At 39.9% G+C, this 25121-nt stretch overlaps 1 protein-coding gene across 3 annotated transcripts; it reads left to right on the top strand.

Moving 5' to 3' along the window:
• The first annotated feature begins 3950 nt into the window (after positions 1-3950).
• On the top strand, positions 3951-24465 carry LMLN (leishmanolysin like peptidase). Of its 3 annotated transcripts, none has more exons than XM_044438444.1 (17): positions 3951-4194; positions 6710-6807; positions 7035-7065; positions 8143-8225; positions 8475-8592; positions 9933-10108; positions 11975-12080; positions 12323-12417; positions 12658-12775; positions 14374-14481; positions 15180-15256; positions 15435-15545; positions 15684-15816; positions 16668-16827; positions 17907-18037; positions 19210-19423; positions 19953-24465. In XM_044438444.1, exons 1-17 carry the CDS (start codon positions 4045-4047, stop codon positions 20051-20053), a joined length of 2010 nt encoding a protein of 669 aa, XP_044294379.1. In that variant the 5' UTR covers positions 3951-4044; the 3' UTR covers positions 20054-24465. The 3 variants fall into 3 exon arrangements, with proteins under 3 accessions (XP_044294379.1, XP_044294378.1, XP_044294380.1); XM_044438443.1 differs by having other exon boundaries at positions 9930-10108; XM_044438445.1 differs by lacking the exon at positions 19953-24465 and having other exon boundaries at positions 9930-10108; positions 17966-18037; positions 19210-19347.
• Positions 24466-25121: the final 656 nt, after the last annotated feature.

The following is a 25121-nucleotide window of genomic DNA, read 5'->3' as shown; positions in this document are numbered from 1 at the left end:
AGGTATCACTGAACGCAGTTACGTTTGCTTCTGAGTAGACCAGTGCGAGATCGCGCTTTAAGCTTCCCCGCTTAACTCAAGCTAGGAGCGCAGCCCTGAAAAAGCGATGCAGTAATCGGCCTGCGTATGTGCCTAGCGCCTGTCATAATAATCACGCTCGCAGCCTTGCTGATCGACGGCACCCCTTGTTTCAGAAATTAAGCGTTATCTAGCTCAGTCGCTCAGATAGTTGATTTGCTTGGATAGAGTATAGCGCCGCGCTCTTTTCTTAATTTAGGGTTCTAATACTTTTCTTTGGCCCACCGGAAACAGCGGATGAATCTGCATCTCAAAGATATCACAAAAGGCCTGATCAAAATCTGAATTATTCTTTTCAATGCAGTAGTCTTCCTTGTTGGGGAAATTCAGATAAATCCTGGTTGAAAAAGTTATAAAGTTATAAGTTTTGTGTTATAAAATCAAACTTGCAACATCTCTGTGCCTCTTTCTCAGAAAGTACTAAAATTCCAAGGCAGGCTTCTGTTTAGCATTATTTTCAAAGCTGTTCCTTTAAGAGCTGGGTGATTGGAAAAACCTTTGCGGAATGGGGTTCCCAAAGTATATTCTTGAGCTAACAGCAAACAAACTAATAAGGCAGCCAGACAAGTATTGCAATCACCTTCATTTGCATGCCAAGACCCACAATAATCCCTGTGCCTCAGTGATCGATATGTTAATCTCCTGCAATCAAAGCCATTGTATTAAGTCTCCTCTGAAGATCTCTCACATTCTTTTGACTGTGAGCCCATCATCTGCCCTGCTGAGTCAGAACCTATAAAATAATCTGTATATGTTCTGGAAACTTGTAGCTGGTCTCTACCTGGCAGTGCTGTTCTTAAAGTTTGTCTCTGCAGAGGGTACCTGAGGGCCCAGTCTCATAAACTACTGAGGTTGTAACGAAATCTGTCTCCCTGTGAATCCGAGCATACATTCTCTCAACTGGTATTTATTTATTAACAATATTTATGCCCCATCCTTTACAAGATGTCCCAGAACGGCTTACAACAATAAATAAGTCACAACAATTTCAAGGTATTTCGAGATTCCCTGACATCCTCAACTGGGTGCCCCTTCAGATCCATTCCCATAGTACCCCATCTGACTGCGGGATTGTGCAAAATGGGTACATTTTATTTCTGTACCACTGCAGTGCTTCCATGCTGAATAATACCAATTGCATTTTTTCTTTTAATTTTAGCATGTGTGTGGGGTTATTAGATTTTGTTGGGAAAGTCCAAATAAATACTCACATAAAAGATATGCTTTTGCACGCCCTTTAATATAAAATCTGGCAGCACTGTCCTTGCTCCTCTCTACTCAAAGGAACTGGAACTTCACTCAGCTCCACACACCTGCGAAAAGTGGGCAGCCCATAGAGGCTCCATTATTCATGCATTTTCTGCAGAATCAAACAAGCCATCAGGGCAGCTGTGCTTCCTTTGCAATGAAAAATTACCTAGCCTGGCTCACTTGGGTTGAGGAATTCTGTATCTCTCACTGCAAAAACCACAACATTTTAAACCTGTTAAATTCATCCTCACTGTCTCACCCATTCAGAATCTCATCACTGCCTTGTCTGTGCTCTGGAAGCTTGTAGTTGGTGGGCGCACCTCTACCCCTGGGTTGTTCTCATCAATAAAACTGCTGAGGTTTGAGGCAATGGTGTCTCCCTGTGGATCCAAGCATACATTCTCCGGGGTTGATATTCCAGGATTAACTGACAGTTCATATCCCACCTTTTTCTTTTAAATAACTCAAAGCAACTTACATCATTCTCCTCCCCTTGTTCATAATCTTATCCCCACAACAACCCTGTGAGGTAGGTTGGCTTGAGAGTCTGTGACTGGCCCAGAGTCACCCAGTTGGCTCCATGGGCACTAGAACCCATGGGAATAAACAAACAAATAATACATAATATATATGGAAGGCACCAGATGAGGGAATTCTGCTCTGGGTCTTTTGGAGGAGGGTATTCCATAGGCAGAAACAGCAGTCTAAAAAAATTCAGTCTAAGGTTTCAAGGCAGGACTATTTGCCAGCCCTGCCTGGAGAATGAACCTGAGACCTTGCCCCCACAGAGTAGAAGCTTTTCCACTGAACTACAGGCCCTTCCTAATGATTTAGCAGGATGCCCAGCCATAACTATTAGCTTTCATGCTTCATCCAGCTTAAAAGGGTGCACATTTTGCTATCTTGCAAAAGACTCCAGATAGTCTCACATCACTTCACCATTGACACCAGCAAAGGGAAATAGTAGACAAACACCGACTATTCCCCTACATAGCTAGCTTCCACTTTTAGAAGCCCCATGGGCAAAATATACTTACTGGGTCCCTTCCACTTCCCAGACATCACATTGATATCTCACCTTTTTTCCCCTTGTGAAAACCCTGGGGGGGGAGGGGGGGAGGGTGACATGGTCTTTCTCCATTCCATTTTATCATCACAACAACAACAACCCTGTGATGTGGTTTATGCTGAAAGTGACTGACCCAAAGTCAAACAGCGAGCTTCATGTCTGAGTAGAGACTAGAATCTGGATCTCCCAGGTTCCCAGTCCAACACAACCCACAATGTCACATTAGCCCTTCAAGGAGGGCCTCTCCCTTCCTTTCCTGGCCATTGTAACTGCTGCTTTCCCTAGGGCTGGCCATACCATTACTTAGAATGATGACACCATCCTGGCTGGCAGGCACCGGGGAACAGCTGCAAGGTTATGATGGGGCAGGAGGGGGGGCACAGAAATGCGTGAGGCCTATGCTCTCCTCCTTTCTCAGGTGCTGTGGTAAATGCTGTCCCAGCTCCAGTGCTAAGACTGAATTGCTCATCTGCTTGGCATGGAATGTGAGACAGTGTCATCTTGTCCTTCAGTTCAGGCAATATAATCTTAGGCATGTTTATTCAGAAGCAGATCTCACTTTACACAATGTGTTTATTCTCAAGTAGGAAGTGGATTGCTGCCTAAACCATCTGCAAAACACCTCCATTCCATTTTAAGAGTTTAACAATGGGCGTTTCCACCATGCTCAAAAAACAATTCGATTTCTGCTTGCCCCGCATCAGTTAATACCCCTCCTGCAGAAGAATTCCAGAGCCCTTGGATGCTTGTACGTTACTGTTAATAATAGCTCTTGTAGTAATAAACCCCGACATGCCTTCAAAGTGCTTTTTTCTGACAACAGGAGGCAAATATGTTTAGCATCTAGTATGGGGGTGAGGGTTGCTGAGGTAGCAGAGATTTCATGCCTTCGTTTCCCCATTGCTTAAGAAATTAGGAACTTAGAGATCAAGATTTCCATCAGGCTACTCCACTAGGGACGTTAAGAATGAAAAGGGAAGCTACAATATTGCTACAGCAAACTGGAGCGTCGCCTGGAGTAGAATTCCTCTCAATAATCCTTTAATAATTATCCTGATGATCTCAATAATAGAATGATCAACTCTTGCACCCCCCCCCCCCTTTTCAAGCTTGATAAGAGTCTAACCAAGCGTAGCAATGACATTTTCAAAAGCAGGAAGTGGTTGCTTTTCCAGCTTAACCAACAGGGTATTCTAAATTCCCTTTATCCAATCTGCTGTCTTCCAGTTCAAATCTCATCTGTCCCAGCCAGCATGGTCAGGAAAACTGGGAGTTGTAGTCCAATATACCCAACGAGTACTTTGTTGGAAAAGAATGCACTTTTCACGCTGACCTCAATACACCTTACACCCGCCCATCCCATCCGAGTTTTGCCCTGCCCAATGAGAGACATCCAATCACGTTCCTCAGCACTTTGTTGCTTTTTTTAATTGGCTGACTGAAGGACCTCTGCGCTTGACGTCATTAAGTCCGCTCCTCTTCGCTTTCTTTTGCGGATGAATGGAAGCCGGCTCCGATGGAGAGGTGTGCCCAATAGAATTTCTTCTTTAAAGTTCCGCCCTTTATCATTGGCTTAGGAGAGTGATCTGCCTCCATTGCCTGTCGGCGACCATGGAGATGCGGCAGTAACGAAGGTGGCCGTCAAGATGGCGGCCAAGCTAAGAGGCCGGGGGCTTCTCCATCCTCCCCGGCCGCTCGGCGCCCTCCCGGCTCTCTTCGCCGTGCTGCTTTTGTCGGATTCTGGTCCAGCCGCTGCTTCCCCGGTCTGTCACCACCGGGTTCCCAACGCCAGGGAGGTGAGAGTCCTGCGGAAAGAGGGAGATGAAATAGCGAATTGGAAAAGGGAGAAATGAGGGTGTGGAAGCTGCATCAAGCCTTAAGAATCGACGGGCTGTTAAAACTTATTTAATTTTTTCTTGTGTGCCTTTTTCGCTTGTTGACTCACGTATAGTAACGGTGCTCTCACTGAAGTGTATGTAGTAATATTTGTCTGTTTGCTTGGATCGCGTTTTTTAAAATAAAAGATAAGTTAAAATGGTATACGTATACTTTTTGAAGCCCTGATTATATATTGCGAGTTCTGTGTTAAAATTTCCTCTGTTTCGTGCTTTTGTGAGGGTCCCTTTGTTAGTGCTGGTGATGAGTGACCTAATTTCTGGCGATAATAACCTGTTGGTGTGTTTGATACTTCCATACATCCTTGCAAATCCGTTTTCACTGAGAAATTTTGACTAATGCCCTTTTAAAACCTTTGGAGCTTTAGATCCTAGTAATAATAATAATAATAGTAATAATATTATACTGATAGTTGTAGGACTTCACTCTCCAAATCTGTATAGTATTGTGCCTTCAGCTGAACCGATCCATTTCAAGAAATCAAAGCAAGGGCGTAGCTCTACGCTGCCTTTGTATTGCATACTGTATTGTAAAACCCGCTGTATTCCATTTGGACAATTTCATCTATTTGTTGTTGCAAGGAGGTAACATGGTCCAGTGGGCAAAATGCTGAGATTAGAACTGATCTCCTTTTGTTTCTTAAAGTAGGCATCTTTTGTAAACCACCATTCCATGTATGTTAAAATTTCTACAGAAATTTCTCATAGGAATGGGAGTAATGTTACATATTAAGATATTCCACCTCCCAAATTAAAAGCGCTAAGCAGCACATTTAATTCACATTGGTTTATCAGAAAGGAGCCTAGTCTAAAAATGTTGAATACTATCCATGTTCATGGAAGTGAAAAGGAAACCTTATGCATGCTTACTCAGAAGTAAATCTTACTGTGTTGAATGGAAATTCTTTTCAGTAAATGTGCGGTCTTTGTTGCCTTAGATTTCAGGCATAGTTACAATCTAATTTTAACACCAACCTGGTTCACATGTACACTGTTCCTTGAACCATGATGGGTTGTTTAATCTGCAGCATATGTTGAACACAAATTTAATGATCACTGCACAAACAAAATAATCATTGTTGGAGGTTAAACAATCCTGCAAAAACCGCACATGGCCCATGATCTGTTGTAAGATGGTATGATGATTGTTCAATCTTCAAAGAACACCTGCTGCTTGCTTTCAGGCAACATGACAAGCCATGGTAACCCTACCCCCATCAGGATCTGAGTATTTAAAATGGCCACCCACATGCACTGCAAGCCATCTTGGCTGAGATAAGCCACAATGGGCTCCAGTAATAAAGTGACTCAGCCCAGTGACTGGACTTCTTGAGTGAGTGGAATTCCAGCAGACAGTGATGCCAAAGCTCTAGCACTAACTAGACGTATACATAAGCTCACTGTGATTATTAAATGGCCATTTGAAATCATTAAGGTTTGAAGACACTTCATGCTTAGATTTTCCATTTGTTTTGGGACACCCTGTAGTTGGCAGTTCTAATGCTTACAAATGCAACCATTGTTCCTAGAAAGTTGCATTAGGCTGAAGTCCTGTACATTTGGGAGTAATTTCCATAAATGTGGAATTTGTTTCTGAGAAGAGCACATCAGTTTGGCTGTTAGATAACATCTGAAGTTTTCAGGATTCTCACTATAGAATGCTATAGAATACTGGGTACTGGATGTTGTCCTCAGTGACAGGCTAGCTGAGACATGAAAAGCAATACTCATAGCTTATTAGATCAAATAATGTAGGAGTCTCAACATTTTAGCCTTTTCTTTTCAGCTGCAATTCACTTTCCTCCTTCTAGCATCAACAGTATTGCAGATTGTGTTAAAAATGTTGAAGCATTTTTTTTCAAATAGTTAATTGTGTGATTAGGTGGAATGCTTGATAAATTGTTTTAGGCTGCATTCTGTACTTACATACTGGAGGTAAGCCCCATTTAAACTCAGTGGAATTTACTTCTGATTAAATGGTCTTAAATATGATCAGTATCTATTATTTACAGGAACTATTTTCTTTAAGTACACTATCACTTTCAGGCTTAGCCACTGAGTAAAAATACACTATAACAATGGCTGCATTTTAAAATTTTTACAAGGAATCCTAATGTTGTAAAAGATGGTCATATATACATTGAATCCTAATAGAAGAAAATTATGACATTATACCTAGATGATAGATAGTGCTTAACTTAGCAGTAAAATCTATTAGACTTATTTCCAAGTATGAGTGCAATTCTAGACAAGTACCTAAGAAATAAACTTTGTTGAGCTCATTAGGATTTGCTGTGTGTTGGACTGTGTATTTTCATTGGCTCAGGATATAAATGTGTTAAATAGAAAATGTGACGTGTCCCTACTTTAAACAAAAACAAAAACAGCTTGTCAATTCCTTTTATTCTTTGTCCAGGTTATCTACAAAGTTTATCTTAAGGAAAATCATGTCATGAAGAGAAATGTTAATGAACAACTAAGAATTAAGATTGTGTATGACAGAAGTGTGGAGGAGTAAGTATAACGGCAGCCTTTCAAAATTCTTATTGTGACTGGAAATTGGCTGTATGCTGGGAAGAGCCACCCCCTCTTCTCCTAGTTTCCTCTCCAAAAAATCAAGGAAATGGGGAAAAGGATGCAGGAGCTGAATATCAGAGGTGAATCTGGAGTAAGTGGAAAATGTGCTTGGTGATGGCATTTTATATATAGAGAAAATAAATAATGGCTTTCCTCTTTCATAGACTGCTGCCTGAAAAAAGGCACCTTATAAAGGTATGTCACATTTCTTTCTTCCATGTGTACGGAATATTACTGAATGGTGTTTTTGTTTAATTGTTCTGTTCCAAAGGTCTGAATCATCAATGCATGCAAAGGACACTCCCAAATCTTGTAAACAGTTTGCCCCACAACTGAAACTTCCTTGAAACTCGGTATCAATACAACATTTTGTGTTATCTTAACCATGGTTAAGAAATTAGGAGCAAGCTGCAGGCTTGTACTATCTCTCGGCCTTTCCTCTCTGTTGTAAATTCCACTTTTGGTACCTCTGGCAGCTTTAACGAAGCTTAAACATTAACATTGGAGGAAATACTAACTGAAAAGCCCTATAGCACTAGACAAGAGATTTGGGGTTTGATGACCCTCAGAGCTGATGTCAGAATAGCACTTGTATCTGAGAAACTGAGCTCAGATTCTTCTCCCCTGCCTTGCTGATGGCATGGAAAGAACTGTGCCAGTTGCTTCTCCAAGGCCATAACAGCAACCCCAGATAAGGAATTTAGGATGCGTTTCAGGGGAATGCAAGGAGACCAGCAACATCAAGATATGCCCTATCTGAATGGTACCTCAGCTTTCTTTCCTCCTCTTTCAACCACACCTGGGTGGCTGAAATTGGCTGCCTAGCTGCTTTGTAGAGCATAATGGACATAGAGAAAACTTTTGTTCTTCTGCTCTGCATTGGATGCCCGTAATCCTTTGAGTTCAGAAGTTGAACAGCTTGGTTGGGCAGCTTTATCAGTTTGTGCCCTAAAAATATAAATAATGAGCAAGCTTCCTGTCAGGACCTGGTTTTGCAGTGGGGTTAAAAATACTAATTTGTGTTATATTATGGTGCAGAATTTGTAAAGTTCAAGAACACACAGGTCCTATTTATAGTCTGAAAACATAATAAGATCACCATCCCTTTAGTAACAAGCATGCATATCCCGTTCAGTTCAGCACTGTAAAAAGATACTTAGTAAATGTTGTGAGCCATGTGAATTTATTCTTTATAATTATAATAATAATTTATTCTTTATAATCAACTTTCTTTAGTATGAAGTTTTAAAAATTATTTTTCCTTATATTTAGAATAAGCTTTTCCCACAAGCTATTTCTTATTTAGAGAAGACATTTCAAGTTCAGAAACCTACTGGTACTGTCCTATTAAGCAGGTATGTATGCTCTTTAGTATTGTGGAATAATAGAAATAGAAAAGAATCAACAAAAACTGTAAGAGTTCAGTCTGCTTGTAGATCAGTTTCCTTCCTCTGATCCCATAAAAGTAGGTTACACTACTGATTAGTTGATCAAACTTGTTGCACTGTAATACTTGCATCCTTCTTCATTGTCCTACCCTGTTTTGTGAGATTATTCTTTATAGTAAATTCCTTAGTAAACATTTAATTCTGATTTGCTTGAAGACAGTGTGTGACAAACCAATATTTAAGGAAGAAGGATGATCCTCACAGATACTGCCGAGGAGCCTGTGCAGAGCATACAAGATGTGGTCCAGTTATCGTTCCTGAGGAACACCTGCAGGTAATTCAGTCCTCTTCTAGTAGGTAAATATTGCTAGCATTTGTAGCACCTGTTTAACGCTATCACATTTTTATGCCTCTACAATAAAAAAAAAAACCCAGAAAAATATGTATAACAGTAATTCCTTACAAATACCACATGTTTGGGAGCTCTAACATCACTAAACTGATCTTCACTTCTGGCATATAATTTGAAACTGCATGAGGCTCATGATGAGGAGGCTTACTTCACATGATCATCTTTCTTTGGTTCCTGGACAAAAAGGGCTAGCTGTGACATCAGAGAAGCAAAAGCAGTGACAGTTTATGACTTCTTTTGGTAGCAGAATATGACTTACTCTGGTAGCAGAGCAGTCAGTGGCATCAGGTGGAATAGGGTTAGGAAGAGTGAATAGTAATAGCAGACAAGTTAAAATTCATGAGAGGACCTGGTATTGAATTAAGCAGAAATGTGAGAGGGGTGAACTCAGTTTGAATGAGGGAAGATGGGGAGTTCAGTGATGTGATATTGATTGATCTTAAAATTGAAAAAAAATAAGCATTAGTTCACATATTGTTTTAAAATGGTTTGATATATGTTTCCATTTGTTTTAAACTTCCTTGTGAGGATTCTTCCATATACATTTATTTATTAGAGTGTTATGCTTCTTGGTGATCTCTGTCCCAGTGTCCTTGAGTCCAGAAATGAAATGAAATGGTTGATATGGAAAGACCAGTTTGCTTGTTCAAAACTTTTAAGAAAACAAGACGGATACATGCTCGGTGTCAAGCTGTCCACTGTCAGTTCCCTGGCACCAAATTTTCAGGTTCACAATATTACATTTTGAATGCAGTAAACAATGTACTTGTACACATCACATGAGTACAATAGCCCCATAATATCAGTATAACATGTCAGATCATCTCTAGATGATACATGCCTAATTTGCAAAATCTGTACATAGGAAGTTAGCATTTTCAAGGCTTTTTAAATAATTTAAAATTTGGTTTTGGATTCAAAACAATACTTATGAGAGCTATTTCAAAAGGAAAAGCAAGGAAAATATTGTCCATGTACTAAGGTCATTCTTTGGATCATCTCTTGTTCTTTACTTGTCAAACTGCTTTCTGAATTTTGGATTCTTTAAAAAACACTTTGTGGATTCTGGAGAGAATATCTTATGAAAGCTTGCAGAAAAATATTCAGGCATGCAGGTTATTGACCTTGCCTAATAACAGAAAGTCTGTATAAGTAGAAAATCCTGGACTAAATATGTTCATTCAGTCTAAGAATGTAAAACAAATATCCCCTTACTCAATTTTATTTAAAACTCATTCCTCCTAAATGTAACATCTTAGCAGTGTCGGGTGTGTCGCGACAATGGAGGGCTTTGTGGACCTGTTGGTGAAGCAGACCAGGAAGGGATTCGAGATACGGACTTTGTATTGTATGTTAGCGCGCTAACTACAGAAAGATGTGGTCAAGAAAACATTATTGCATACGCAGCATACTGTCAGCTGGAAGCGGATATGGACAGGTAACATTTTCATCCAAATTAAATGTAACATTGGGCAGTATCCTATTCAGCATAAACATAAGTTTCTTTTAGTACAATTCTGATAGCATTTGTTGTTGCAACAGGTTTTCCTGATCACACCTGTAGCACATCAGAGCCACTCATCACAATTATTTCTCCCTCCCTTCCTCCCAGAAGCTGAATTAGTCTTTCCAAAAGCTAGATAATATTTGTGTTTCTGGCTGTTTCTTCCCACTTAGCTGAAGTATTCTGGAAGGCAGTGGATTTAGATGTACTTTTGGAGCACAGGAAAAGAGAGAGTTTATTGACTAATACATAAGTTTATATGTATTTAAATATCTCATTTGCTTAGTCATTTTTCAATAGGATGACTTTTTAATGGGGAGGTATTTATCTTTCTGTACTGTTATGTTGCTGAATTTACTTTCCAACTGTTTGTTCAGTGTGAATAAATACTTTAATCCCTTGGTTGGCTTTGCAGCTTAAGACATTGTCTAGCTTCATATGACATACAAACCCATTGTAGGTAACAGACTATGGTGCATTATCATGCTGTGTGAACTTGGTCCACTTCCTGCAAGACTGGTTTCTTTGTAGGTAACAAACCACCCAAATAGCCCATGGCTTGTTTTAGGGGTTATTGTACCCAAATGGATTTTTGTGTCATCTGAACCCAAGCTGCAGATTTTACTGAGGGTATTGGGAACAGGACACTGAGTAGAAAGATGCAACCCCCCCCCCCAAAAAAAGAAACCCTGGAGGATCTTGCTGGAAAGGGGATGATCACTCCCTTTCATGAGCAAAGATCAATCGTGGTTTTGTTTTGTCTTGAGGTTATCTTTTCACAGCTCTCTGGAGAGCTCAAACTAAAAAATGAATGTGCATACAGCCTCTCTGAGCAAACATCCATGGTTAGTGCTGCACTTTGACAGCAGATACTGCCTAACATGTTGCCCAGGGGAGGATTCTCATTTCAGAATAGGAGTGTGCAAGGAATCCATTTGGGGGTGCGAATCAGTGGGATTTCCTAGGCTTAGCAGTCTGGAGTTTGAGTTTCTGGAAAGCATGCCCAGTGTCCACGGAATCAAGCCGCATGTGGTATGCAAGCAGTGCCCTTTGTCTTTGTCCACTGCTACCAGATGCAGCAGCAAGTGGAGGACGAGGTTGGCCACTAGGAATGGCACCTGGCACACCAGCTCATAACATCCCTCTTCTGTATCCTGCAGTCACTCCTAATGGGGAAGGTTGACAGTTGTGCAATCCCGGGTCCACAAGCATCCATGGACTTCCGCTTGGCTTGGCCTGCCTTACAGAACTGGGTCCAGCACGAGAGGAAGTCCACAGAAGCTGGAGGAACAGATTCTGAAAGGGTTCATCTCAATCCTATTTCAGACCCTTGCAAGAGTCTACTTACTTACTCAATCACCTGGCTGGGAGGGGGGTGTGCATGTGCGCATGCATGCACACATTTCTTGAATGTGTGGTAAACTACTAACAGCCCCTTCAATGTGCCACTTAGGTACTTTGGAGGAGCTGTCAATTTGGAGAATGCTAAAAGCACTCTCTGGAACAAAAGAGGAAAGAAAGCTACAGTGAACAGAAAAGGATTTGCAATTACAGTGAGGAGAGGAGACAAGGCAGCTTTAGCTTCCAAATTCGCTGGGGATACCAGCTGGAGGACTGGGTGGGAAATGGCCAGGACAATTTATGGTGAACCTGATCAACTGTTGGCACATCATGATTACTGAATAATCTACCATTGGTTATTCACAGGATTGCTTAAGGTGACTTGTGAATGCAGCCTGTATGAAGCATATTTTTGTGCAACTTTAATTCTATATAAATATTTTTCTCATTATATCCCAGACCAATTGCAGGGTATGCTAATTTGTGTCCAAATATGATTTCAACCCAAGCCCAAGAGTTTGTTGGCATGTTGTCTACAGTGAAACATGAAATTATTCATGCTTTGGTAAGAGTTGATATTTGATGCATCAGTTTAACTATTAGTAACATGCTCCTTGTTCTTGTATTGTGCTATGGAAGAATGACCTTTCTTTCTTTCTGTCCTATTTTTAAACAACCCATTTGTTGTCTTTGTCAAAATGCGCACCTTACTTTCAGGAAATTTTCTTAACGTTTTAGGTTTTTATTGATTTCTGGATTAGACATTTAACACAAGTAACGTGTGTTAAATTTTGTGTTCTGTTTAAGGGTTTCTCTGCTGGACTATTTGCATTTTATCGTGATAGTGATGGAAATCCTTTGACAGCCAGATATGCAAGTGGACTGCCACCATTTAATGAAAGGTACTGAAACCTTTTAGCACTGAGGTAGGCATAGTTACCACCTAGAAACAGTTGTTCTGTCAGCATGTTAATAACTCTGTGATTCAAATGGTTTGCTTGCTTAGCTAATTTCCCCCCATGCCCCTCATTGGGAGCAATTTTCCCCTTCGTAATATTTTTCAAGATTTTTCAGTCAGCCCATTATAAAACTTAAAAATGACCCCACTTGCCAGTCATGTTAATTCAATCTGTTTCTTTCAGCCTTGGTGTATATCAGTGGAGCAATAAAGTTGTACGTAAAGCAGTACGTTTGTGGGATGTACGGGGTAATAAGATATTGCATCATAATATATTCCTTCTGATAACTCCCAAAGTAATTGTAAGTAGTATTTTAACATTTTTTTCATAATAACCACATTGCCATATATATAGATCCTTGCAACAACCCATACCTCCTTAGGGTGGCTTATACAACATTTTGAGAACTATAGGAATAGCTAAGTCCCAAAACTTTGGGTGAACTGCTTATTGGTGAAATAATCCAAACTAAGTGGAAGAATTACCTTTAGGGTCATGACCCTGAAAGCAGCTAATCTCTTGCCAATGAATAAGGCACCAAGACATGGCTACCCACTGGCATGGGAATAGGAAGAGGGATTGTGCATTTTCCAGCTATGCAGAAAATACTGCTTCCTGTGTGAAGTGAGTGAGTGGACAAGCCATGTGCTGCCATGGGACTCTGGTGGGCTGATGGTGGAGCACTAGCACACCTGCAGCACGCTGCAATGCTGTTAGGCAAGGTAGCCTGCTGTTCGTGTCGTGGCAGCCAAGGCCCTAGTCCGGGTGCCTGAAGGGAGAATAGTGGCTCCTTTTTGGGCTTAGGGTCAATGGAGGAAGCCGCTTAGGCCAAACTCACACACAGTTGTGCCAAACAGTGCGTTAATAAAGCTATGATTGTCTGGGTTGCCTGCCATGCACAAGTCACTTCTGTTTGCAGAACCAACCTCAAATTGGCCTGATTCTAGTTTGCTGCATGATGTACAGACCTGCACACTTTAGCTTGCTTTATAGGTGAAATAACTCAAAATGAACCTAAGAACTAATTTTAGCAGGGGATAGTAAATCCTGAATAACCCAGAGTGTCTAGATTCGCATGTCACATGTGCCACCTGGCTGATCTGAGGTTGATTACGCAATGGGGAAGCAGCTCGTGCAGAACATGGCCTGGCAATGATGGCTTGATTAGCACACAGTTTGCCACTGTTGGATGCACACGTCTCCCTCCAATTAGAAGAAAAGTGTTTCTAATCTTTAATTTACCCTCCCCACCAACCATTTCAGGTTTGGAAGGGACTGATCCCTATGTAGGTAAAGGATCCTGGGATAGAAGAGAATGGGTTGAGGCACATGATCCTGTCTCCCAAGCCCAATGTCCTCAAACTGCGCCACGCAAATAGGGATAATATGAACTTCTCCCTGTGCTGTATACTGTATCAGTGGGTTCAGGGATGGCTGCGCCAGCCAAGGGTGCATACTAGAGTGAGGCTGTGGATATATATATTCCCTACTGTTTCTCTTCTCGCCCCCACACCACAGCAACTTCTCATAGACACCTAAGTAAGTTGGGAATCTATGATACCCTTTTAGGTCTGTCAGTTCAGCACAGTGTGACTCAGACAGCTTAATCATTCTGGACAAATTTAAATGACTGCCTAATGCTTCAAGGTAGTGTCTTACGAGGATAAGTGTATGTTACCTGTCACAGGTAAACTAATTTCTGTTCCTGAATGCCATGAACTGCCAACGGTCCCTCGATTTGCTTCCCTTCCCCAGAATGGCAAGATTTTTTTTTTTATTTGATGTATTTGTATTTTAATGTAAACATTGTAAGTGGGATGAAAGACCTTAGCTTTCGTTGTCAGACACTGGTTATTGCTAATTATTTTGACCATTGCCTTCTGTTGTATCTTTCTGAAGGAGGAGGCCCGAAAACATTTTGACTGTCCAATTTTAGAGGGGATGGAACTTGAAAACCAAGGTGGCATGGGCACAGAGCTGAATCATTGGGAAAAGCGTTTATTAGAGGTTAGTATAACTTTATAGTATACCTATTGTGAGGTGTTTTTGTGAGTGTCATTATAAAATGAAAGGTTATATGATCTTGGATTAATTTAATTCTAGTATTGGTGGGAAGAGAACCCTAACCTAATTAAAACAATTATTTTACTGTTCCCTACAGCTTAATGTGAATTCTTATGCATACTGTTTTGATCCAAGTTTGAACAAAGACCAATAATCAGTTCTTTTCACCGTTCCTCTTCCTGTGCCCCCGGTTCCATATTTCCTCAGTACTTGTTAGTGTTCGACCTCTGCTACTATATAGATAGCACAGAACCTTATGAACCAATCTTAGTAAGTTACAACTTTGTAAGACTATCAGGCAATAGTGTTATATGTTCTGTGTCTTGGTTACTAAAACATGCATTACAGTAGCTACCTTCATTTCTTTCAATCTGTCCACTCAGCCATTTGTCACTAGAATATTTACAACAAAAGAACAGGTTAGAGAAGTTGTGCTTGACCCATATGATTATGTCTCAGCAGCCCGTGAAACTCTAATCAGTTCACCAATTCTACTGATCGACTGACAGTTGATAGAAACAGTTAAATGGGCCTTGGTACTAAAGTATGCCAAAAATGTATGTTTATCCCTTTCCAGAAGAGGCCAGCTGTTCTGTTTGATCAGTTTTCTGAAGCTAATAGCTGCTGTCTGTTATTTTCAGAATGAAGCCATGACTGGATCACATACACAGAACAGGGTCTTCTCCCGGATCACTTTGGCATTAATGGAAGATACTGGGTAAGAATTGGTGGAGGAGGCTGACAATAGCCAGTCAGCGACATTATAAAATACTTGCTTCACAATGAGTCATTTATACCTGGTTCCTAATGAGTCACAGAGACATTTCATTCAAGATCTTTGCAATAGATTTTTATAAGCTCAATAACAGCATTTCTGTATCAACATCTCTCTGCAGCTGGTATAAAGCCAATTACAGCATGGCAGAAAAACTAGACTGGGGCCGAGGTAAAGGCTGTGACTTTGTGATGAAAAGTTGTAAGTTTTGGATTGACCACAGGCGGAAAAAGTAAGAATCCTGTTATCTAGATTACGTATTCTGTGTTAAGCTGTATGAATGCTTGTGTAATCAATATTGATAAAGGGGTCAGTGATGTGTACAAGATCTTAACAGTTCTGTTGCTGCTGTTTTTAACCTTACTCAAAGGAAAGAATTGGTAGCCCCATATTGTGACACCCTGCGGAGTAATCCACTGCAACTAACCTGCAGACAGGACCACAGAGCAGTAGCAGTCTGCAATTTACAGAAGTTCTCTCAACAGCTTCCTCAGGAGTATCAGGTATATTGTGTATGACACGTGAAACAAAAGCAGTTGCACATACGTACCTCTGTCCTGTGGGTCAAGGGCCTTGTCGAACCTTGGAATTAGCGCTTTGCCCATCCATCAATGTGACTGTGAGGAGGAGTTCAGATCTGTTGTTTCCGTTCTAGATTCACCACAGCTTGTTATCTCACCACCCCGATTCACGAACTAGTGGCATCACTGGATGGGGCTGCTCCCCATCGACAATTTATCATTGTTACATGCAGCATAATGCAAGCTTTATTTTGCACTGTTCAAAAATGGGAAAAGAGGGAGCATAGTTTTGGCTAGCCTTCTTCTGCCTGGTGTGTTTTGGCCTCTAATCCCCAGATTCCTGTCCAATAGATGTGAGGGCTTCAGCTGATAGGAGCCGAAGTCTGAAATATCTGGAGGGCACTAAGCTGGGGAAGGCTGGTATAGGCAAAATGAAAATGGCCAGTTAGGCAGCATCATAAAGACATGCCATTTGCTGTGCAGTTTCATCTATAGATTTAACCTTACACTTCCAATATTTGTTAGAAACCTTTTCAAATGAATTGAAGCTAAAATAACAAAAGACTCATTGCCAAGCACTACATCAGCATAAGATGATATTGTATATACAGACAGTATTGGTTTAATTTTTCATACAGCACTTAGTAATATTGTTAGGGCCAAAAGTATTTAAATCATTGTAGTAATTGTAGCCTAGTGCTTTGATGATCGTTAATTCCAGGATGTTGCATATTAACGTGGGTTTCTGTATATGGATCTATTTTCCTGTTACCACCAGAAATAGTGATGACAATGACAGAACTATGCTGTTATAACTTTCTTCTTGTCTGCAGTACTTTGACAGTCTGTATGGAGTACCACAAGAAGATTTGCCTTATTATGGGGGTTCAGTTGAAATTGCTGACTACTGTCCTTTCAGTCAGGAATTTAGCTGGCACTTAAGTGGCGAATTTCAGCGCAGTTCAGACTGTAGAATACTGGAAAATCAACCAGGTCAGTTGGTTTGCACTTGGTTCATTCCTAAATAGTATTTAGAAACATGTAATGTAATAGGGGACCATGGTTTGCTAGATTAAATATGGAGTTCATGTCATGTCTGAATCCAAGCCTGCCCACAATTTATAGCCAACAAACTAGCATCTGAAACCACAGTTGGAAACTAGTTTGCAAACCTTGATTTGTTCTAGCCCCAGCTTCCTACTACATTTGGATTTGCTGACAGTTGACAATCCACAGTCAGGGCTATTGCTCAACTTTATGAGGCTGCTGCACCATCACTACAGATGTAAATTTACAAAGCTGAGTGCTAAGCAGATGGGAACAGAAGCACAAAGCAGGTCCAAACTCTGATTTGCTTGTTGCATGTCTGGAAGCTCTAACTATGTGTGAATTTGTAACTACTGTTAGCACAAACTGTGGTGTTGTCTATACCATTCATGTGTGTGACCCTAAACACAACACTTTTCCTGCCATGAAGTTTTGATTTTTTTTCTGGAATGCTTACATAAAGATATGTGGGAACAGTATAAGAAACTAGTCACGTTTAACCAATATTGTTACTCTGATCATATTTTCTGTTAGTAGCAATTTTGTATAAGGTATTACAATTGGCATTTCAACTGCCACAAGTTTCTTGGTTTTTGTTTTAATTTTGGGAGGGTTAGCAGTGTTTGCAACAAAAGCAACAAGTGTCTTGTGGCAGCATAAAGATTCATGGATTGATGAAATGGCTAATGTCCATGCCAAAATAAAGATTATATTTGAAAGTGCCACAAGACTTATTTTTGTTTTTTAAAGTATCCTCTGTCAATATGTATAGGAGATAATAGCGGAGCTGTGGAAAAGTAAAAGCCTTCTGGGAAGAGGCTACTGGGACAATAAAGGTGGCTATAAGCTATCAACTTCCACTGCACCCACTGAAGCTTCTTTTGAGCTAACTCGAGATAGTACTCGACCAAAATACCTTTGACATTGCTTATGACTATGAGTTACTTTTTACAGTAAGTACTGATTGCTTTGCTATCTGCATGAACACACAATTGTTAGCAGAAAACTGTATTTGTTTTCATTAGATCCTTTCAAAAACTATGGTGCAGAGAAATATGGACCAAATTCTGTTTGTCTCATTCAGAAGTCAGCTTTTGTTATGGAACAATGCAGGAGGAAACTCAGTTACCCTGACTGGGGTAGTGGATGTTACCAGGTAACCACAGGAGTTCTTAATTCAACTTTGCATTGTCTAAGGTTGCACTGTGATCAGGATGGGTTGTTGCTGTTATCGTGGCAAAAATCTGTATTTGTGGCCAACTGCATTTTCCCAAATGCAAACTGGGAGTATTCTTTGCTCAGGATTGCTCAACATTACGTTGCGTTAGAATCTAATAGAAATTTGCAAATTATAGGTAAAAGGTATACATAGAGCTTTCATTATTTCTTGGGTAAACACTTGGAAACAGTAGAAGTAGAATATCCTAGGAGTGAGGAACATGCTCTGCTGATCTTGCAATTGCGGTTACTCAATTGATATATCCTACTTTATGTTACTGTGACAGCATGAGGGCAGTGCAGATGAAATTCAAAATAGGCAGTCTCCAGTGTAGGGGAAAAAGTCCACGAAGTGGCATTCCCCTAGCAGTTGCACATTCCACTAATGATTGTGCTGCCAGAACTACTAGTGCAATACCTAATGTAAGGAAATAATGAGTTGTGAATCATACTGTACAATTGCTCACACAACTGGAATCAAAGTACTGGATTCGACCACTTGCAAATGGGACTTCTGCAAGCCGTAGCAGCTTTCCATTAGTGCAGAGGTAAAGAGGTTCTCCAGATGACACATTCCCCATCTCCCACCCACTGATCATTCAGTGATTTTCCCAGTTTTTGTGTGGCTTTTCTTCCATTCTAAAGGGTTAAAATGCCTCTCTAAGGATAATTTACTGCTGGCAAGAGCTTCGAGCCATAGTATGCTAGTATTTTTTGTTTTCCATTTTGGACCCTATTGCTCTTGCCTTTGCCCCACCCACCATTGGAATGTGGTCCTGGAGGACTTCTCCAAAATTGAGACCAGCCCTCAGACTGAGAGGCTTCCTACCTTTGCATTAGTGGAATGACCACACTGGACACAACCTGGAGTCTCCTTCCGCCCTCCCCACTGGCCTCTACAGTTGAGTAGAAGCCCCTCCTACCCTGCTTGCCATCTTCCAAGTCTGCATGCAGACAGTCTCAAGTTATAGTACAATTGTTTAGCTTTTCTCCAGACAGCCAGAAAGCAATAAATGTATCTTAAAAGACAGTAGAAGAGATTGAATAATTGAACGTGTATTTTTGTTCAGTCTATTTCATAAACATAACAAGTCCGACTTTATTTCAAAGGTTTCTTGTTCTCCCCGTGGATTGACGGTCTGGGTCAAGGACATGGCATACCTGTGCAGTCACTCTGGTCAAATTCTAATGGTGAATATTCAGATGAATGGATGGGTGCATATTGGGAATCTGATTTGCCCAGCATGCTCAGACTTCTGTGATTTCTGTCCACCTGAGCAAGAGCCTCCTCCAATTGCTAATTTGACGCGAGTTGCATCTATCGGTAAGTGAACCCAAGATAACTCTTCAAAAAATGAGAGAAATCTTGGACTTTTGCTGTAGGTAGCTTGAAATAAGTGCACTTAAATGAACTTTTAGTATATTTGAGAAGCTAGAAGGGCTTTTATTCCATTCTTTCTAACATTTTCAAAATAGTGATCATAGCAACAGGACAGCCAACTTAACTTTTCCTTCACAGCTGTAAAGGTTTTAGAGGAAGAGAACAGAACCAAAATAATAATAATAATAATAATAATAATAATAATAATAATAATAATAATAATACCCAGGGCTGTCTATATTCACACAAGCAGCCTGTCTGCATGCTGCACACCTCCATTTACTGTTCTGCTTTTCTTTAATGTGGTTAAATAGTTCATGAATGTCTCTCAACTCCTGAAGAACCTCTGCTTCTCACCCTAGTAGATTACTTTGAATATGGGCCTAAATACGACAGTTGTACCTAAAGGAATGCCTAAACTATTTTGCCCTTATTAATGTATTTCCTTTTTGTTTGTCTGTTTTGCCTTTAGATTTGTGTTCCTGTTCTCCCAGCCTTGTAGTAACCCTATGGCTACTGATGGCAAATTTGCTTCCACTGCTGGCTGGATTTCTTCTGTGTGCATGGAGTTAAGACATGCTCCCCGGTTGCTCTATACATCTAGAGTACATTGCATTTCCATACATCTCAATGGCAGCTATCTGGACAAACTATCACACCTCCATCTACCTTGTGGCAAGTAGCCCAGCTGATCATGTGCTGCAAGGTGCTAAACATCAACTTCTAGACTTAAAGAGGCAAAGTTTACAGTGTCATCTAAATAAGTGCCAGTGTTAATTAAATGTCTTATTTTCACATTGGTAACAAATTTGGGGGAACAGCTTGCCAGTTGTATTATACTATCTGTTGCTACTGGTCCAGAGCACTTTTGTTTTGCACAATTCTGAGACTAGTAACAGGATTTTTGGCATCCTTAGGCAGATATACCTCAATTTCCTTTAGTTAAAAGCCATGAAAATTGTTTGCCATCGCTGCTAGTAACTGATGTCCAGTAAGGCTTTATGGAGTTCCAAAAAGAGTTAATATTTTGGTACTGGTTTGGAAGCTATCAGAAGTATTCTCTACCTTGTACACCCTGAGAGTTTGTAGTTATTTCTTCTGTGAAGGCCTGCTGCTTAGACTAAGAGGGAATGTCTCAGTAACTGCACATCATGCACTTTTAGTATCGTTGAATAATGGAAATATTCCTTCTTTTGTGAAAAAACATCACTCTAGCCTACCATTGCTTTTAAGATACTAAAAGCACAAATCCTATGCATGTCCACTTAGAAGTAAGTCCTGCTGAATTCAGTTCGGCCTGTCACCAGATAAGATGGTACAGGATTGCAGCCTAGCACTAATCTGAAACATGCTTCAGATGTAAGCTTTCCTGAATTCAATTGAACTTATTTCTGAGTAAACACGTTTTGGAATAGGCTGCACATGTTAACTTTCTTACAAGGTAATATGAAGAAATAGGAAGCTGTCATTCATGAAAGTTTTTCACTGCACTGGCCTTTATTTTTAACCTCTCAATATGTTCCAAACTTTGCAAGGCTCAAGCATTCAGCTGAGGCTCCCCCCCACACACACACACACTTGTAGGTGAGCAGGCCAAAAGAGCAAACTAAAACAAAAATCATACTTAGGTTGGAAAATACCTAAGGTTTTGTTAGGTAAAACATTAGTGGTGACAATAACTATAAATCTTCCTGATACCATATTGACTCATTTGGGCCCAAACTGAAGAATTTTATTACCAAGGACACTTGTTGCAAGATTGAAGGCTGATCCTAGTTATGCTGGGTATATGAAGATTTAAATATACTTTTTGAAGTATGCTGGTTAGTGGCTGTGCCACCAAGAAATGGTTAGGTTGTTTAAAATATCAGTGAGCAACTTGCAAATGAAGAATCAGTTTCCAAGACAATGGAAAGCCCTCAGGGACCACAGTTGTGGTAATGTTCTTTCCTTATAACTGGCACTTACTGGATCATGTCTCTGGATTGGAGGACTTGTACCTGTCTGTCCCGATTCATTGAAAGCTGTGGCTCCTGGAGATGCTGGACTGGGAGTACTTCTTTAAACAAGGAAATTTTGATCTGTAACGTTTAGTTCAGTCCTGCCTTTCAAAATCAGTACAGTGGAAGTAGGCTAGACTGCAAGGGAGTTTGTCATCGCAGCAAACTGCACCACTTCTATTTTGTATAAACAATCCCCAGGTTGTAGGCTGTTGCACCATGTGTGGATCCAGCCACTCTCAGCCTGATGACTTGCACACTCTCCATGTCCCACCTAATTGGGGGTTAATGAAGTCAAGATTTGCAACCGTGGTATATGAAATAGGTCAGTTTGGTGAAGCCAGATCCTTGAATAAGAATCCAGTGGACTCTTCCATTAATTCTGAGCACAGCTTCATCTAAAATAGTGCCTGCTAGATATCCTTAAAATAATTTTTTGAAAGAGGGTTTCTTCCAAACAGGTAGAATCAGTCATCTGCTTCTTTATCAGAAGCATGAGAAGGGTTTCTGAAGAATGGGATGGTATATGTTCAGATATTTGGGTATATTATGTACACTACATAACATACTATGTAAGTATAATTCTACATTATATTATATACGCTACATTATAATACACCTCAGTTACCCCTAAATTAGCCTTAAATGGGATGGGGACAGGGAAGGAAGGCATGGAAATAGCAATAAAATGATAGAATTAAGAAATGCTTTAAACATGTACAATTTGAAAGATGAATGGGAACTTTCTAAACAGCTGAAAAATTAGTGTGAAACAGTTCCATGAATTCAAAGAGTAGAAACTGTTTTTTATCTGTGCAATAATAGACCTTAACTAGCATCTTCTAGGGATGCTTTTACATACTTGAACTTTTTTTTCTTGTCTGTCTTGAAGAAAAACAATTGCACTGTATCAACTTTTGGCTAACTTTATATATAAGTATTTATACCAATGTCAATGTATGATTTTTGTTGTTGTAAAAGTGAACTTTGTCATCATTGACTGAGAAATGGTTTGTCTCCTGCTGAGCATAAATTGGTCCAGTGGAGGATTTAATGAAATGGAGAAATTGCTGAAAAGGTTTGCAACATGAAGCTAGTGATTGTAGCACACAGTTTTGAGAGTGTTTGTCTGTTCTACCTTTCCATGCAGATGCTAGTTACTTCAATGGATCTAGTAAAGTAAAATGCAATCGCTTTAAGTCTGAGGACACACTAGCATTTGATTATCTAGTTCCAACCTATGGATCTGGAAGTGAATTCAGAAATCTCCCAACTTTAAATTTTAAATCATCCACTCTACTGCATTACTAAGCCAAATTGTGGTAGGCCAGGCAAGGAAACCTTCATATAACACGCTTTTACAGAATGATGTCATGAGCGTGTTTTACAGGTACAAGGCCTACCGATGTTGTTGCTATCTCAGATATTCCAACTGTTCCTGAGCAACTTTCAGAAAAACTGTCTAGATTCTAAAGGGTTGCCAAACCATGGAATAATCTGGGAGCTGATGCTATCTATGCCTGAGGCATTTATAAAATTCTAGTAGCTTCTTGTCTTAAGTTATAAACAGACTTGTTTTGTGTAAATCAAGCCTATCAGTTCAGTGGAATAAATCCTTCCCACACTGGAATATACCTATTCATAGACCAACTGTATGAATAGGTATTTCTGTGTGAATAGGTATTTAGATCTGTGAAATCTGCTTGTCTGTTTCAGGTCCACTTCTTTTGACTGCTTGAGATTTTAAGATTAACAGTGACACAAAATGTTTCATCAAAAACTTGTTAGGGTTTTAGAGCAAAGTGCCACAATAGAAAGGTGTAACCTGTTTTTTCAAAATGCAGAAACTAACTCTGTATCCCTTTCTTTAAATAGAAATTAGCAGGAAGTGGAGGGGATTTTGTTACAAACTGTGTACAGAATTCTAGCTGCAGTGCAGTTCAGCATTTGTATTCTTAAATACAAGATCACACTGCCGCTACTTTTCTTCCTCGACACGAACAGTATATGGCTATATTTAGCCTGCCCTTGTACCACACAGCCCTATCGCAACTCACCAGCAAACCTGTCATTTTAGACAATGGAGGAACTTTCTTGGTGAAAAATCCTGATGGAACATCACATCACTTCTCCCTTGCTGTACACAATAGCCTCTAGAAAGTTTCAGCTACATTGTGAGGAGGAAAACGACAGTTGTGAAAATTGGTTTCCTATAAAAGCTGCTCAAGTTTATATATCTTCAGCGACTGGGCTGTGTCCATTTTTATGGTACAGTTTTGCTCAAACAAATGGTTTGAAAAAAATTATTCTTGATTGAATGATTTCTCCAAGCCCATGAACTGCTCTCTGTTTCAGACCTGCTGCTTTCTTAACCCCAGGGAGACCCTTGGACCTAGATACTACTGAACATCATACTAAAGTTTTTCCCAATTTGTGTATTTCATGTGTCTCAATATGATGTGTATCTTTTCAAAGGAAGGTGGGAAATCTTACTGTATTCTGTTTCTGCTTATACAGGCCAAAACTAATTTTTGCTCTTTTACATGATAAACACTATGCCTCTGTAGTTCTCCAGAGTTTCTGGATCTGTTATGCAGATTGTAGTTGGGTGGTTCAAGATCTGTTGTGAGTGTCTGTTCAAGAAGTGTACAAATGCTTATTCTATAGGGGCCAAGGATGTGGTGGGAGCTGATCCAAATCATGCTTTGTATATATGTCTGTTTCTCTGTATCACCTTTTTAAAAACATGTAAATATTAATTTGCAGATTGATAAACTTACTTGGAATTACTGAAACTAGTGTTTGCAGTATGCTGATACTATAAAATGTAAATACAGAATTATTTCCCAGTTCTTTTTGTGAATGGATTTGAAAGCTAGATATATATGTGGTGTTTATATATATAATGCAAATATTTTTAAGTATGTGGAAGATTCTTTTAGCATAAATAGAGCACTGTTATGTTAACTAAATTAAACGTTGTTTACAAAAAGTCTAAGCCCTTTTCTTTAAAAAAAAGTACACAGTGGACTTGTTTATACATTGTAGAAAACACAACAGCTGCTTTCAGAAATCAAACTGTCCAGTTAAGGGGCAAACCTAACATGACACTGTTTTAAAGTTATTCAATGCTACCAAAATAAAGTTGTGGAATAATATTTTAAATGGCCTCATGGGAGTCTGACCTAACTAAAAATGCCATAAATCTTCCCATTTGCATTAAGTAGAATCATATAACTGCATTTTCTTTTAAATTTCCCCCCAGGATTGTATAGAGGATGAGAGAATGTGTTTTTGTCAGCAATTACATATTTGTGTGGTCAGTGACCAAGGGCAAGGTAGCTGAAAGCAGAGAATAGGCAATAAATAGAAAAAAAAGAACCCAAGAAGTCTGGAGGAAAGTGTGAGAGAAAGGACAGGAAGAAAGGAAGGGATGTGAATGAACAGTCCTCCTAGCGTTTTAAATTAGCAAGACAATGTGCTGTAGGGGGAAATGGAAGCCAGTCTTGGAAGAGGCTACACATGCCCAAATGGTTGCCCTTGGTTTGGTGCTAAATTCTAGTTCAGTAGGTCCTGCTTAACATTAAGGCATAGCTAGCTAGCTCATAAGAGTAGTTCAGTAATTAAATGTTGCCTTGGAA

The sequence above is a fragment of the Varanus komodoensis genome, unplaced genomic scaffold (assembly GCF_004798865.1).
Source record: "Varanus komodoensis strain SLA01 unplaced genomic scaffold, ASM479886v1 scaffold32, whole genome shotgun sequence".
NCBI lineage: Eukaryota > Metazoa > Chordata > Lepidosauria > Squamata > Varanidae > Varanus > Varanus komodoensis.
This window is presented reverse-complemented; position numbering and strand designations above follow the sequence as displayed.